Source organism: Plectrocnemia conspersa, unplaced genomic scaffold, assembly GCF_051122295.1.
Source record: "Plectrocnemia conspersa isolate PC_06_02 unplaced genomic scaffold, ASM5112229v1 ptg000012l, whole genome shotgun sequence".
In the NCBI taxonomy this organism is placed as follows: domain Eukaryota; kingdom Metazoa; phylum Arthropoda; class Insecta; order Trichoptera; family Polycentropodidae; genus Plectrocnemia; species Plectrocnemia conspersa.
Window position 1 is genome coordinate 10,073,098 of NW_028277176.1, and position 16,699 is coordinate 10,089,796.

Sequence of the window (16,699 nt, forward strand, 5' to 3'; positions counted from 1 at the left end):
CCTGGTGAACCGGGGCCACCAGGTCCTCCTGGTCTGCCGGGAATTCCTAAATAATAAGTATTAATTTTATTTTATATTTATATACTACAGTATTATATATAAATGAAACCTACCTGTCGATCCAGGTCCTCCTGGGCCTCCACCTCCGCCTGGTGCACCAGGTGAACCTATTTTTTTTATTTGTATTATATTTCAAAGCACATTTTTAGTCAATGATTATTAATATAAAGTATACCTGATCCACCGCCACTTCCTGGTTTTCCTGAGCCACCTGGTTTTCCTGGTGTACCACTTCCTCCACCAGCACCACCTTTTTTGTAGTAAAACGTCAGTGATTTAATATTTTATTAAGCTATAAAAATATATTTATTTAGGTATAAATGTATATACCTGATCCACCCGGTTTGCTTGGTATTTGAGATCCTCCTGGTTTTCCAGGTTTTGTCACTTGACTAGGTACGCTCGCTTGTCCTGATCCATCTATAGGTGGCTTCGGTTGTTGTCCAGGTTTAGCTCCCCCTGGGAACATTCCGCAACTTTTCGGGAAATATAATTCTTTCCATGGTGTAAGATGGCCTGGTTTCTTTTTATTTCCAGTTTCAGGTTTACTAAAAGTTTTAAATTAATATTTATATTTTTATTTTTATATAAACATAAATTTTTAGGGGCTCGCACGATAGATCAATTATGTAAATCAGGGGCTTCAAACTTTTTGCAAAGCTGGTTCGATTGCTACATTGAAATGTACGGCACAATGAATAAAAAAAGTAAATTATTGATAGCCTTTTGGAACTTTATGTATGTACGTATGTATCCTATAGAATCATATCAGTTTAAATAAAATATATTATGTATACAATATAAAAACTTATACATATAAACATGACTTTTAAAGTATAGGGGTAGATGTATATACATTAGAAAAAAGGACTATTTGGGCGTGAAAATAAAAATTATGTAATATTTTACTTTTATAAAAAATCTATAAATTTGCAATGACTGCTAAAATAAAATAGTAATGTTTGATGGACGCAAGATTTTATTTATCATTGTTTGCTCATTGAATAAGGTAAGATTTAATAGTTAAATTAGTTGTAATACGGTAAAATTATTTTTGTATACTTCACTAGTTCACAAAAAATATTATATGATATTTCTGCAGAAATTTCAACCTTATTGATTTATTTTAATATAATATCTAGCTCTTTGTCTACATTTACATTATAGTAGTCTTCACTGGTGTTAAAACGATAATTATACACATTACACCTCATATTTATATAAAACATTCATTAAACGTAAACACTATATATAAAAATATATTACTCATCAAAATATATGTATTATAAATATTTTTGTCAGAAATTAAGATCATTATTATTTTGATGCTACGTTAATTTTTTAACATTTTTGGTAATTTATTAAACTAAAATAAATCAATCGCCAGATTTGATCCAAGCTAGTCGTCATTTTTAAGAACCTGAGATTTAATTAGAAGACAACGTTCTACGAAGTAGAATCACAAACAATCTGCTTGATCACATTCGATAAACTTTTACTAGTTTTCATATCATCGATAAATATTAGGGCGTTTAACTAAAATCTACAAGAGTCTTTCTGTGAAAGCGTTTATATAATTTTTATATACCCACACAACCCAACTTGATTACGTCAGTTTTCGAGGGAAGTGTGCTTTGTATTTTTATTTTTCTTGTATAATATCCCATATTAAATAATTGCATATTTTTACGCCGTCACTGTTATCTCAATTATCCGAGGCCTGATAATAATATTGTACCTTTCGTGTTCGTGTTTGTTAGTAAATATTTCGATGGGATCGAAAGGCTGCACAACCCTGTATCCCCACCCGTCCGCCACGTAATGGGTGGCCCGCAATAGTCCGTTTGGGTCTATGTAACCATAGCAACCGTATGTGACACCATCCGGTCCGCGATTTTCATGATGAAACTGACCGTTGGGCCCCAATTCGTAACCAAATTCGTAAGCACCTAAAAGAAAAAAGAAAATAAGGCAACATGGAAATTTCGTTAATAAAAAATAATATAATAACATCATTTACTTGTTTCAAAATTTGCTTCTAAATATTGTGTTTTGTCTTTGTCCTCTATTGCTACAACTACTTCGTTTCCGTTGACGGGAGTCTGCCGCTTAGTTTGGATTTTGGTTGCATGGATTCCTGACTGAATAATTGTCAGGACCTGTAAATAAAAATATATTTAATGTTGAATTATATATAAAAAACACATAGAATTGTTATTTTTAAAAACACATTTGAAATATTAGAATTGTGTTATTTTGGTGTGTTTGATATTTTAAATAGCATTAATAAATAATATAAATAAATTAGTACGATTAAGGTCGAGGCATCTAAAGCTTTAAATACTAAATAACGGTATTTTTCATATTAAAATACCGGTATTACTGAATGTAGATTTTCTTTTAATTATAGTATTTTTTAGCTTCTTTCATAATTTAAAAGTCTTAATATATATTTCAATAAAATATAGTACATATATTTAAAAACTTTTATGTAATATTTATAATTTGGTTGCTGGACGGAAAAATCACAAAAAGTAAACAACTGCGCGAAAACCATAAAAGATACAAAAATATATGCTTTTTAGATTAAATATTTTTAATGATGTGCAACTTTAAATTACATTAAAATAAATCCTCAGGATTCCAGACATTAAATATTATAAATAAATCACTTATGATATTATAAAACATAGTTAACTATCGTTTTTGAACACAGATGGCGTTATATGATTTATCGATTAATATTTTTTAAAGCGTTGATAGATCAACAGATGGCATTGTATTTTGATTATAAATATTTTCAAGAAGAAAATAATATTCAATGAAATTTTAATCAATACTTCATATTAAAAATGCACTTTTAAAATATATTTTAATTTTATAACCATATGAAAAAGCTCATTTAAGTGTAACAAAAATCTACATCAATATTGAAATAAAATACATGAGTATAAATCATGTACATAAGTATATAAATATTATACGGTATTTAAATATCATATATCATATACATAAGTATATAAAATTGAATGTTTACACGTCTGTAAGTATTGATTTACTCTCTACACAGATTTATTTAAGAGTATGAAATATATACAATACATTCGACTGATCTTAATTTAATTTCGAAAACATACACCGAAATATATGTGTATTATATTACATTCCAATAATTCATGAAATGTGATAAATTTTGAAGAAGCCTTTTCTTAAGATTATTTTTATGTATCATTGTGTATATTAGAAGTTACCTTTCAAACAGATTAGTTGTGAAGCTATAAAATATATACTACCTTGGCTTTGACTATCTCTAATTTATCCATCTATTATGAATAACCAGCTTCCAATCCATGTATGGTAATGCATTAAAATAATTTATGTATTATCACGTTCATAAAAAGGGCTTGAATTGAACCTGGTAAATTGATTTTATTTGTTTTATATCATAAACAATAAATTTATTGTATAAAGTGTTTATAAAGTTATTAGCTCTATGGATTTAATATACATATATCAGAATATTACACGTAAAATTTAAGTAGTATGTCACATTTTAATATCTCATAAACTTATATTGCATTTAAAAGAAAGTTTCTTGTATTAATGTTACATTGTGATTTTATAAATTGTTTTGCCGAAAATTTAAATATAAAACACCTAAAAGACCTCTGTTTTTTATACAAAAAAATAATTTTGTGTGGGAACTGGTCCGATTATCGTATATAACTATGGAAGACCACGGCGCTGTTTAAGGAATTGACAAGATCCTTAAACAGCGCCACGGACGCCCACCATGCTATAAGTTTCAACTTTTCTATATGGGGAGTAATTTTGTATCGAGTTACTAATGGAAACGCAAACAATGTTCGAGTATCAAATCAATATAGCTTTAAACTAAGCTTTACGTTGATTGCTCGTCCTAGTCTCGAGTTTCTTAAGAAATAAATGAAAAATCAGTGGACTAGAATTAAATATGGATATTGCCGATTTCGCTCCTAGACTTCTCATATGCATAACTGACTATTCGATCTGTTAGAAAGTCATCACACCCATTTTATTATATAATATATAATGCGTTTGGTATTATATTTATTTATGCAAATTGTCAACAGATCACAATAGCATTTCACCTATGCTCAGATCGCTTTCGCATCGCCTGCATAATTTAGATTTTAATTTTGTCAGCGAAGAAATAATGCATGTTACATTTTTATCTCGAAAGTCTCCCATTTATAAATTTAAAGTTTTCGACGGTATCTGAAGAATGAATCCTAGCAAAGTTTACGATACAATTGAGAAATTTTCCGGAAGCGGAAACTTTGACGTTTTACGCCCGAGCGCTCGAGCGTGATCATATTTTGTATTTAACTGTAAAATTTAAAGCGTATTAAATATAATTTATTAATTAAAGTACTTGTTTTGATTGAGGTTGAATCTTATGGCATTTGAACAAGTTCATCTTGTGCTAAGTAATCAAACTGCAAAATTTTGATAGCAACTTTCATTGATTGATTGATTCGTCTTCATTTGCTCCACATTTTCGACATCTGACATGCTGATGACCGTGGCCGAACCATCGGAGTCTTCTTGCAAAACTCGTGTCCCAAGGTTCGTAACTTAATGATGAGAAATGGTCTTCATCGAATCGCCGTTTCAAGGTTTCTCAGATAGCGCGAAGTTCTTTTTAAAATTGCTTAAAAAACACTCAAAACCCTTTACTGAAATGAATATAACGCCTGTGAAAAACGTTATCTATCGTATCATTAGACTTTTTATAGCATCATATTGCAATTTTTATTATAGCAAAGTTGCTTGATAAAGAAAATAAAATTACCATATCTGAGCGTTTCGATTAATCTGAAACGGTTATTCGAGCCTCGATAGGGTATTTTTCGAGAAGATAGTCGATTTATATTATTAAAAAGCTTTAAAAAAACCCCACGCAAAAGGTCAGTGTTTGCCTCTTTTTGGTAACAAGATTCAACGATCTGCAAATTTTTACGCTACTATAATATTAAAATATTGAATTTTTGTAAAAGGCTTTGTTCTTAGCTTTTTATACATACAACATTCATAAATGTTTTGTGACGTTATCGCAATGTGTATATTTATTCATTCGTAATATATAGAAAGACTTTATTGCCTTCTTGAAAATTTCTAAACGCATACGTTTCAAGGCAAACGTATTTAAATCGTCTCCGCTTATACTTTTCTAATTGTGTAACGATGTATCAATAGTTTATTTAGTGCAAAATGTTTACTAATCAAATTATCACTATTGATTTATCGGCAGTGTTTCTCTAAACTATTTAATAAAATTAAAATATATGTAATATACTTATAATAATAATAATAAAAGAAACACTATTTTATTAAGGAACATGAGGAACACAAGTTTACGTAATAAACTTCTAGCACTTTATAAATATTTTTAAACGATGTTTCTTCGCTTGTGAAATAAATAGATACAGATAAATAAAATCAGGCATATCATAAACCTACATATTATAAGACCTTACCGTCGATTTTTTTCACAAGTTTCACAACCACTGAATTGTATAGCATTCCGCAGGATGGATGTGAGCTCAGTAACCATATTTTTGCTGTTCGTGAAATTGCCTCACTATTATGTAGCTCGTCCAGGAGACATTGCGTATATTTTTATACTCCCGTACCTTGTGCACATAATATATTGAAGAAACAATACAACTTTTATATATTTATTTACTTTTTTCGCTCGAATTTACGAGAAGCTATAACAACTACATTATCGCAAGAAACGATCATTCAGAAAAAGAGCAAGATCACTAAATCACATTTGATACCAGCAGTAAATGCATAAATAAATATACTATTAGTAACACAACAACATACTTAAATCATTAATTTGGAAGGCAGTTCCTTAACTTGATTAATGAGCAATCTTTTCATCATACATATATTTATTTTTTTATTTAGCAATAATATATATATGTATATTATGAGATATTTGGAGATTGCTCGGCATATAAAATTAATTAAAATCGAACATTTTATGTATTGCGATTCATGTTATTTTCATGTGTATATTTATGTATAGTTTTAAAGCCTTCTGTATGTGAAGGTCGTCAACTTGCAGCTTCGGTCGTGACACATCTGCATTTCCAAGCAAATCGAAATCTCTGAGTCACGAACTGTTCTTTAAATAAACTTTTTAAAATCTGTTTTTGTTATAAAATATTAAAAATAGCAATTATGTATAAAAATAATATTTTTAACTTAATTAAATAATAATTCAATATTTTTGAAACACTAAAATGGCCATAAATTAATACGCCCTGTCATATTTTTATTGCGTAATAAACGACCTTTTCTATGAATTCCAAATAATAATTAAGAAAATAATAGTAGCGATATTCTACAATTATTTGGCAATAATTTCTGTTCACACTTCTTCACCGCATATATTAAAATAAACACATTTAATAAATCTGTTCATGAGTTTATAAAAAGAGATGTTAACAGCATAGTTTATGAAAAAAAAATATCTCGTGAATAAACATATTTCACATAATTTTAATAAAATCAATTTGTACACCTAAGCAATGCAATAATTTAGTGATATTTTAAATTTAAAAAGAAATTGTGTTTCAAATACCTTGATTCGTCGCATTGTTAATAAATTGTATACGATGAGAATTATTAATATTTTTATTCTACGCTCAAAAGCAAAAGTAATTTTGAGGACTATAAACTTGCGATATGACGCTAAAATTTCCTTTTCTGTACAATTTTGTTTTTCAAAAAAATAAGATTGATTGGTCATTTTTCAGAAACAGACAATAAAAACAAGTGAATATGTAGTGACTATATTGCAGAGGGTACTATATAAAAATTAACGAATCCAAACTTAAGTTTTAAAACCAAAGAAATATACAAGGAGTGGTGGGGTCCATTAGCAATCACATAAAATCTGGTGGTATTAAAGGCCTATAAATCAACATATTAAAAAAATAATAGAAAACGACAATCAAACAAAGATGCTTCACCAAATAAAACCACGACAGACATTGTCATATTTGCTACACCCGACAATTTGACAATAAATTTTGAAAAAAAAAATCGTAATCACTATAATCAACAACACTAAATAACATACACTGTCTTATCAACATTAAAACTATAACAATGGTTTTACGCAACGAATAGTATTGCTACTTATATCCTTTGTAATCATCAGAAAGTGACAACAATGGTTACACTTATTTAGGGCCGCCCGAGAGGTAGCTTAATTTAACAGTAAATATGCTCTGGTAAGATAGTGATGCAAAAACTACTTTGAATCAATTTTGGCCAATTTACAAAACCCTTTTAATTTAATCTAGACTCTTTATCTTTTGATAACGCCACCCGATACAGACACATGATCTAATATATAGATATAATTATTACTTGCATAATAAAATAACTATTAAAATAATTATTCTAGTGTCAAACAATGAACATTATTAAAATTAAATAATGTTCAATAAGCAATGCACTTTTAAGCGATAAAAAATAAGAAAGTTATTCTTTCTGACAATGTATAAGTCATAACGCCATAGGATAATTATTTTTAATTTACGAGAGTACGGTCCTGAGTTCACTTTCAGTGGAGCTCACGCAAAATTGACACCAAAATCCATTCAGTCTGAAAAAAGCATATCCTTTGTTCAGCCAAATCGTCACCTCTGAATTTCCAAAAGTCAACTTTAGGTTCAAAACAACGAGATTTTACGACACAGGGGCACGACACGAACTATCCATACTAAATAATAATTTATGGCATACGTTTGTATGATAATGTTGTCAACTGCTGCCCTAGACTAAATTGTTCTATCCTTAAATAACCTGCGCTTATAAAAGTATGGTTGCTACTACAACTACTCCAAAATCCGGAACAAAATGCAATTATTGTAAACCACTACACGCATTTTTTTTCTAAGAAATCTTGTTAAAGCCTAGATATTTGAGCATCGATTCTCACTTCACACATAACAAATAGGTTTATGTATTTTAATAAGAATGACATGTACAAATATTGCATAGATACGGACTTGTGTAAGCATGTGACCTGACATATGTTGATGTCAAAATTATGAAATATCATTACTTTGGGTATAACCTTATAAGCAATAGATAATTATTAATTTGAAAGATACGTTGGTAAAAAAATATTTTTTAATGTATCAAGAATTGTAGAAATTCGCCAAAAATCGATTAGTTTCTATTTCCTCTCTTATCTTGAAAAGCGCTTTGCTTTACATGTAGTAGAAATAAATTAGGGATTTTACAGTCTCCTTTCAATTGCTCTCCCAATTTTCTTCGACAGCCATTAAGCGTCTTCCTCAGTGAATCCTCCATTGTTATAATTTAATATGTAATACCAATCGGATTCCTCAAGTGCCGATATTTGCAAGGACAAAAATGCAATCAAAACTAACTAGAAATTCCATATGTTATATTGTATTACGACACGTCGATTGTATTCACGCGTACCTAACTTTCGCCGTTTGAACTCTGCAGTAAAATTAACTATAGGATTTAACCTTAGCGCAAAGACGTGAGGCAATACATAGCGCAAACATTTTCACCTCTAGCCATATGCACGAATTCATACAATTATTTTAGAATCACCTTTTAATATAATAGATAAGATCGTTAGGAAACTTTTTCTGTTGCAAAATTGAACTGAGAAATTTCACAGAATATCTATATAACAATTTCACGTCATTTAATTTTTTTTTGCTCAGAAGGTCATATTCGACATTTTTGAAGTTCAATTACGATTAACCGGCTTTTAAATTACGACCTTGCCGTTATATTCGCATCGTTACGTTACAACATTCGTGATAACGTCATAACGAAATTTGTAAACAATTGTAGCGCGAATTAAATCAGATTGTTTTTTATATGAGCATTCAAAGCAGGCGTTAATTTGTTTAAGCGGATTTCGCAATTCCATTTATTCAACAATGATACTAATTATTGAGATAATATTCTAATCAACAAATACAGTGCTAATATGACATTAAATATAATATATGCAACGTCTAGAATCAATATCATGCATGATTACTTGACTGAATATGCACTTGCAGTGACGTAAATAAAAACAGCTGGTCGTAATCGAACATTACCAAATGTAATTTAGTTGTATTTTTTATAAATATATGACATGTATTGTTAAGTTATCATACTTATATTCTCAGGCTTTAAATAAAAAATGTCTTAAGCTAAGATTAAAATTAAAAGCATTTAAAATATTTTTTAAATATGAAATAAGGTATTAAAAAAAGAATAATGAATGATCAATAGGATATATTTTTTTATTTTATTAAAAACCAGATATACAAATATGACATCTGTGACATTGATTCTATATGTCATATTTGAATTATTATTACTAGTAGTAACGGGTTTAGGCTTTTCTATGTATAGCTGCAGTTGTATATTTACGATATAACAAATGTCTATAGTGTAATACGTACATATGTACATGCAAAGAATAAAACAGATATTGGGCTTATAAATGCTTACATATTATTTACTGCTAATTTACACACATACATATGTATTTACAGTTGAATATAATTTTTCTAAATATATACCTACAAGTGATTTTTTTAAGTTACCTTTTAGGACCCTGCTCGAAACATTTTACTACCCTGATTTGTTTCTTGATGATTCCTAGAGTTATCATTTTCATCTTCTACATCAAAATTAGCTGATTTATATATATTATAACGGTTGATTTATATATTTTAAGGCCAAAGCTATGAGGAGCAAAAAAAAATTGGATTGTGCTCATGTATTTAAAGTATGCACTATTATTATTTTTTTATTATTTTTAAATACATAAGGGTATAATTTTTTTTTTAAATAATGGCAATAGTGACGCAATAAGGATACTGAACTAATCATAATGCTCAAATTTTTAATAAATAAATAAAAATAAATTATGAACGATCAATAGCAAATCAAGATTAAAAACAAACGATTTATTTTTACTATCTATCTATCTAAATTTTATATATTTATTGATAATTTAATTATTTACACTAATCCCTTCAAAATGTATTTTTTAACACTAATGCTATTTTTTAAATGTAATATAATTTAATAAAACATATACAATAGTCCTGTATTAAAATTAAAATAACATCTTCCAAATCTAGTATCCACTTTTCGCGACTTAAAAGGCAAATGAGAAGCGCTTGCGCTATAGTAATTCATTTCGCAATACATATGCTGTTATTGTTACATAGTAAGTCGCTTATCATTTCGAGGCAGGTGACGAAGCTTCAAAAATCGTATTTAATTATGCGACAAAGACAGAATTTATCCAGTTGAGATCTCTCTATCAAATAATATGAAACTTTAGAAACAAGACTAATTTTACCTTCGTCGCAGAACAAAATCCAATCTGAAGGCTTTTATCTTGCTGCTCGTTAATGGTTTACAGCGTCTTTATTCTAAGGCGTCGTTAGACGTAATTGTGGGTAGTGGTCTGTGCGAAAAACTTGCGATTTCAAAGCCTACACATAAACCTGCAAAGGGTCGTAAAAGTGTGTGATTAACGAATAAAACGCGTGTTAAATTAACCTTGTGTGTATTGTGGATGCGTTATAAAACTCAAGTAGCAATTTTATGCTATTGAGAATAATGAAAACGAATATTATCCATTATAAAATACAGTAAATCTGTATGAAGAAATATGTCTTTTTATTGTGTTGTTGATCCGCTGATATCAATGAGCTTTAAAACATTATTAAATTGTAATGACTATATTTTACGATTTTGCGCTAGTTATTAAGTAATAATTTATATTTACAACAAAGTGAAGATTATGTTGTATATTCTAAAACATAAAAGTTTTATTGCATTAAGCAATAAAAAAATACTTATTAATTAACCAAATATTTTATGATGGACTCGATTATTAATATGTTAACTGATTCTATCTAAAAAATTATGGAAATATAATTTTTTGCTAGCTTGCAATTGTATGTCAATACTTTGTAAAGTAAGGAAGTAAGTATTTGATTTTAGAATATGCTTAAGAACTTCTCTTAAAAATATATTTAGAAAATTGTTTTAAAATGTCACGACTTATGCATTATCTTTAATGTTATGTAGAATCAATTTCTAGATTTCTTTCCAACGTAAATTATTATTTAAAGTTCACATTCCCGTACGCGTTTCTTTGAATATTTTCACACATTCCTTATTATATTATTTCTCACCTTGCGAATGCAATTTACGCTCAAGTTTTTATTTGCACGCGTAGAGCGAATTTTTTTCACTTTGAGAAAGCGAAAAAAAGCGTATAAAAGGGCAAAATAAGAGAACATAGATCCACAATTCAATAAAAGCGTCTCTTACTTTATTTCGCGTCGCTGCGTGTTTATTTATGTATATATTTATTTATGCGCGGAGAGAAAATATTCGGAGGTGGTATAGAATAAATTTACGGGATAATGAAAACAGTAGTTAACGTTCTTAGCCCCAAATAAAAATATAATCTCAGTAATCGGTAAGGTAAACTTGGGATATGTGAAACCTTTAATAAACTATTATGGGTTAATATATTTTTAAGCACTATTGATTCAATATTATACATACTTTTGTGTATCCGGCTTATTTGAATCTTCACGCTTTGAAGTAATAACTGAAATAATATGTTTTAGTTTTACTCACGAAGGCATATCTATTAATATAAAATGCTTTTTCATGCTTTCGAAACGTTTTCCACTAACAAATTTTCTAAGAATACATTTATCTATGATTGATCGGTTAAATTTACACGAAACCGCTTTATTCGCAGAAAGATATATATTGTTTTTTTTTAGTTGCAAAATTTCTTTAAGTAGCATTATTGTATTGAATAAATTTATTATTATTACTTTATCTTTTATATTAATTATTTATTTTATGTTGTATATCGTGTAAATTTCATTTTTTTAATTGCCTGTCATGACAAAGCAAACTCTTAGTACCAAAAGTGTGAGATTAATGACACAAATTTAATCAAGCGCATTTTTATAAATATAATAATAAAAATTATATAAAAAACAGTTTTCAAGAACTTTTTCCTAATACGGAAAAGGAATATCTATATTTTTTTTATATATATTACTTATTGTTATAGTTCTGCTAAAGACGCACATATAAACGTGTTTTTTCCGAATCACATTTTATGATACACTAGGGATTCAGTTTTGGATTCTGAAAGGAATGCTAAATCAAACACATTTGTTTTATTATAAAACCTAGTGACTTTCCGACCAATGACTATCCAACATATAAAAACCAACTCATAAAAACTAACCTTAATAAAGTCGTACCCAAAATATGTTACATGCAGTAAAACATATACAAATTTAAAATCCCTGCCTATTATATTAATTTTAAATACTGTTATTCAATAATTTAATTAAATAAATATTTTTTGTTCTGATAATATAAATAATCGATGCTGACCTTAGTTAAAGAAGCATCGACATAAGAGGCATCTGCATTTTATGGGGATGGTTTTATTGTACGACATTTGGTGTCGTTATCGATTGCCTGCTGCAGTTTATAGTATTTTTTTGAGTGCAATACATAAATAAATACCTATTGTAATGATTATCATATTGTAACTGGATAAACAAATATTTTTCTTACAGCATTTTGACATCAGGAAAACTTAACAATATAATTGATAAGTTCAATTAATCGCCTTGTATTTGATAGACTATAAAATATATTATGTATTATGAACTACTAGAATCCAACTAAACAATCACTGTTGAAATTGTCTGACATAATGCCTTTATTTATATAATCTTTACTTTTACTTATTTGCACAAATAAAAATGCAATTGGAACATAATCAAAGAAGAAAATTCCAAGACGAAAAAAGTACTAATGGAAGTTCCGCAGGGCAGCATTATCGACCCTTATCTTTTCCACTTACCCATTAACGACGAATCACTGCCACAAATTTCTTAAAGTGACCTAGTAATTTATATTTACTATTTACCTTTTCAAATAACCGCTAAAAGGCTTGAAAAAAATACTTTCGACAACTGTACAGCTTCTACGGCAAAATATATTATTAAAACGTTACTGCCATCTTTATTTGTTCTTTGTCACTGCAAAAAATCTGTCGATTTATGTACTATACTCCTAGTACTTATTATTCTACAAACAAAGTATTAAACCATGCCGTTACAACATAGTAAACACAATTAACAACTACAAAGTTGTCAGATATTAGTCTGTATATCAGTGACATTCATTACAGCTTAAAATCAATATATGCTAAAGATGTGATTGTCACTGCCATTATGTAATTTTAAGAAAATCTTAGAAAGCTTAATCTGTGATGATCTATCAGAATTATATTTAATATCTTATTCAACAATTCTGATCTTTCAAACACGATCAAAACTTAAAAACATTATGGTCCATATAATATTAAAATGCAGTTCTTTCAGGTAATATCTTTTTATATGTGTTTTTAGATAATACATATCAAATAACATAAGTCAATATTATATCTAATGTTAGTATTGAATTATTATTAATTGACTAAACTAAAAGACTTATTATAAATTCTGCAAGTGTTAATATTTTTTTTTGTGTGAAATAAAATTGTATGATATATACATATGTTCTATATGCTTTAAACATAAAGTATTTGTATGAAATCATCTTATTAACATATTTAAGTACAAGCTATTTTTTTATTTTTTTTTTTGTTGTTACATATAGAACTAAAACATATATTTATTATAAAAAAATCCATGCAAAAATTTGGATATATTATAACCATTTTTTTTTTATTGTTTTATAGCTAGTATTAATGCGCTAGGTTTGTAAAAATACAGCAAAAGCAATAATATGCCTTTTTAAATACTTTATCAAAATCCACAAATTTTAGATATTGAACTTTCGTGGACCATCTTTAGATACAAAGCTTTTATTAAAATTTCAGCATTGACCATGATAAAATAACTAGTCGCATATCACGCGTTGAAAGTATTATAAACAAAAATGCCATAGTCTTTATCACTCGATACCTTTCTTACACCGAGCGTGCATACCGTACGTGACAATAATCGATTCTGAGGGACTAGCTAAAAGCATCTCTAAACGACTTTTCGGTGTCTTTACACACACACATACACACATACAAATGTATTACATTAAAAAAATATGAAATTCGAAAGGATAAGTTTTAGGTTAAGAAGTGTCTAATGGTTTTAACTTCAGCGATCAAACAACGCATATGTTCCAATAAAAAAAAACAAGCGAAATAAACAAATGTGGCATAGTTCATATCTCAAAATGTTCAAGGTACCACAAAACATTGACAAACATCAAACTGAATAGCCGATAAAAACAGCGCATAAATGTATTTACTAAAAATTACTAGAACATATCAAACCAACATTTAAAGGTTATTATTTTGCTGTGTCAATGCTTACTGTTTTAACAGCAGAGAAGAAAATTACAAAGTGTGTCAATGTAATATAGTATTCCATAATCTTTTAGATATTTCCACAAAGATCACCTAATAGTAACGCCTGTTTAAATATATCATAAATTGTGTTATCAAAATTAATTTAATAGCTATGATTGATAGATTTATTGAGTCTGCATCGGCCATAATAGGTTTAAGATTATTACAATATTATAATTTTAATTTGCCGTCAAATAAGTTTAAAGATGCTACATAAAATAAATTAAGTGTCTGGTGATATAATTATGGCACCAGACACTTAATTTATTTTTTATTGTATTTCGATTTGTTTCGCCATAACTTGATTTCATTTGTGTCAAGAATCTGCTGCAAATTTAGTGAAAGAAAAAAATATAATAAATTAAAATGATATTTCCATTTCTCACATGAGTGACTTAAGCATTTTATATTTATTTTTAGCAATATTTATAGCACGTTTGGATACCACTTATTCTTACAGCATTCGATTGAATTTTTTAAAAGTAAAATTGCTAAGTATAATATATGACACTACATAATAATATTTATATATGACACTACATAATAACTGGAAAAAAAATATACTTTTATGAAAATGAACTTTGTATATGAATTTCAAATATCATTACAACACCCCAATCGACAGTTAAATTTAACCGCAAAAATATGTTTATTGTTATGGTCGAATTGAACCGCTTGGAGCATCGTTTGCATTAAAAAATAACTGCTTTGTTTTTCTTTTAATTCTCATATCTGTTTCTATGTTGCCAAATTTTAGCTAATGTGCTTCAACAAGCACTCGTTTAATATTCCACACCCTTCGAGTCATCCGTTAAAACATATATTTTAATTTGTACTTGCACACGCTCAAAAGCGCGGTGACCTGACTAAGTGCTTCCATTAATATCATCAGGAACAAAGACCCACGAAGGCTTTTCAAAGTGTGGGTCGTAGAGCCCTCCCCTAGGGTCCAAACAGGTGTGTATTGATTGAATTTTAGCGTGTCTCCCTTTTTATTCGGCTCGCTCGCACAACAATGCGGTTTTGCGTCCCGTGAGTTTACATACCTAGGGACTCAAACACAACTCGTTTACCGAAAAGCAACCCTATGTCGTGACGGTAAATAAGCACACCGCGAACGTCTAATGCCACACACCACATCGCATAGGCAGATAGAAACTAAATTTCCTGTATAAATCAATTTTAGTCGAGGAAGGAAATACGCGCGGATGCTAAGAAAAGTGATTAATGTGTCGCGAATTTTCAGCCGCACGTACCCCCTGAGCTTCTGCTGCATATTTTATAAATATTTAGTGACGTCGCACTTTTCTCGGGTCTCCTACAGGATGGTTCAAAATTCAGGTACTTATAAATAAACTAATAATAAATAATATTTTTACCACATTGCCATTTTTGGTATAGTATATGTACATATATAATATAATGGGTTCACTTTAAGCGATTTTTTTGTAACCTAAATCCCAATTTTGTATGGAGTTCTAAGTCTTGATTTACGCGGATTTTTATTTTTTGCAACCAATTTTTTATTTTTTATGTATTTTTTGCCTCGATTTATGTGAATTCGATTTACGCAAAATTTCGCAAAACCTATCTAGCACTTAAATTAATGTATGAATTCATATCACAAGGTCGTATGATCGATAAGAAATGTTACTTTCTTTCGGGTAAAGAAATTCTAAATTTGTAAGCAGACAAATCTTGCAGTGTGCACCACGATAACGCACTGGCTCACACTCCACTAATTTGTGAATTTTTGGTCAAAAATAACACCGCCGTGATACCGCTGTGAATTTTTTATATTACCATTGATAAAGAGGACATTCATGTTTTATTCTGACAATACTAAATAGTACATTTCACAAATGTATTATGTATTTAGTATTGTTTTTAAATGTATTTCATTTAACAGGAACTATTTTAAAAAATATCAATATAAAGAAATAAATTCATACTTGTTACTAAGAAATAAATTATTAAATTAAAAATAAATAGCTCATATATTCTGAATCGTTAATGTTAAAAAAAATCATAATATAAACCACTACACAGTAATTAATAATTTAAATAAAAACAAGTTTGGTAGTGCATAGTGAAATTTATTGATTGTAA

The 16,699-nt window shown here is 28.6% G+C and overlaps 1 protein-coding gene across 18 annotated transcripts in view; it reads right to left on the bottom strand.

The window, feature by feature from the left end:
* Positions 1 to 16,699, bottom strand: part of LOC148228165 (uncharacterized) — a 68,323-nt gene that overhangs the window by 16,494 nt on the left and 35,130 nt on the right. For 17 of the 18 annotated variants that reach the window (XM_088199756.1, XM_088199749.1, XM_088199740.1 and 14 more), the window contains exons 2-7: positions 2,081 to 2,219; positions 1,799 to 2,009; positions 391 to 608; positions 236 to 310; positions 114 to 167; positions 2 to 46 (exon numbers count right to left, since the gene is read on the bottom strand). In XM_088199756.1, coding sequence (XP_088055882.1) covers positions 2 to 46; positions 114 to 167; positions 236 to 310; positions 391 to 608; positions 1,799 to 2,009; positions 2,081 to 2,219 — 742 coding nt within the window. The remainder of the gene's footprint in view (position 1; positions 47 to 113; positions 168 to 235; positions 311 to 390; positions 609 to 1,798; positions 2,010 to 2,080; positions 2,220 to 16,699) is intronic. The other variant, XM_088199741.1, reaches the window with a different exon arrangement.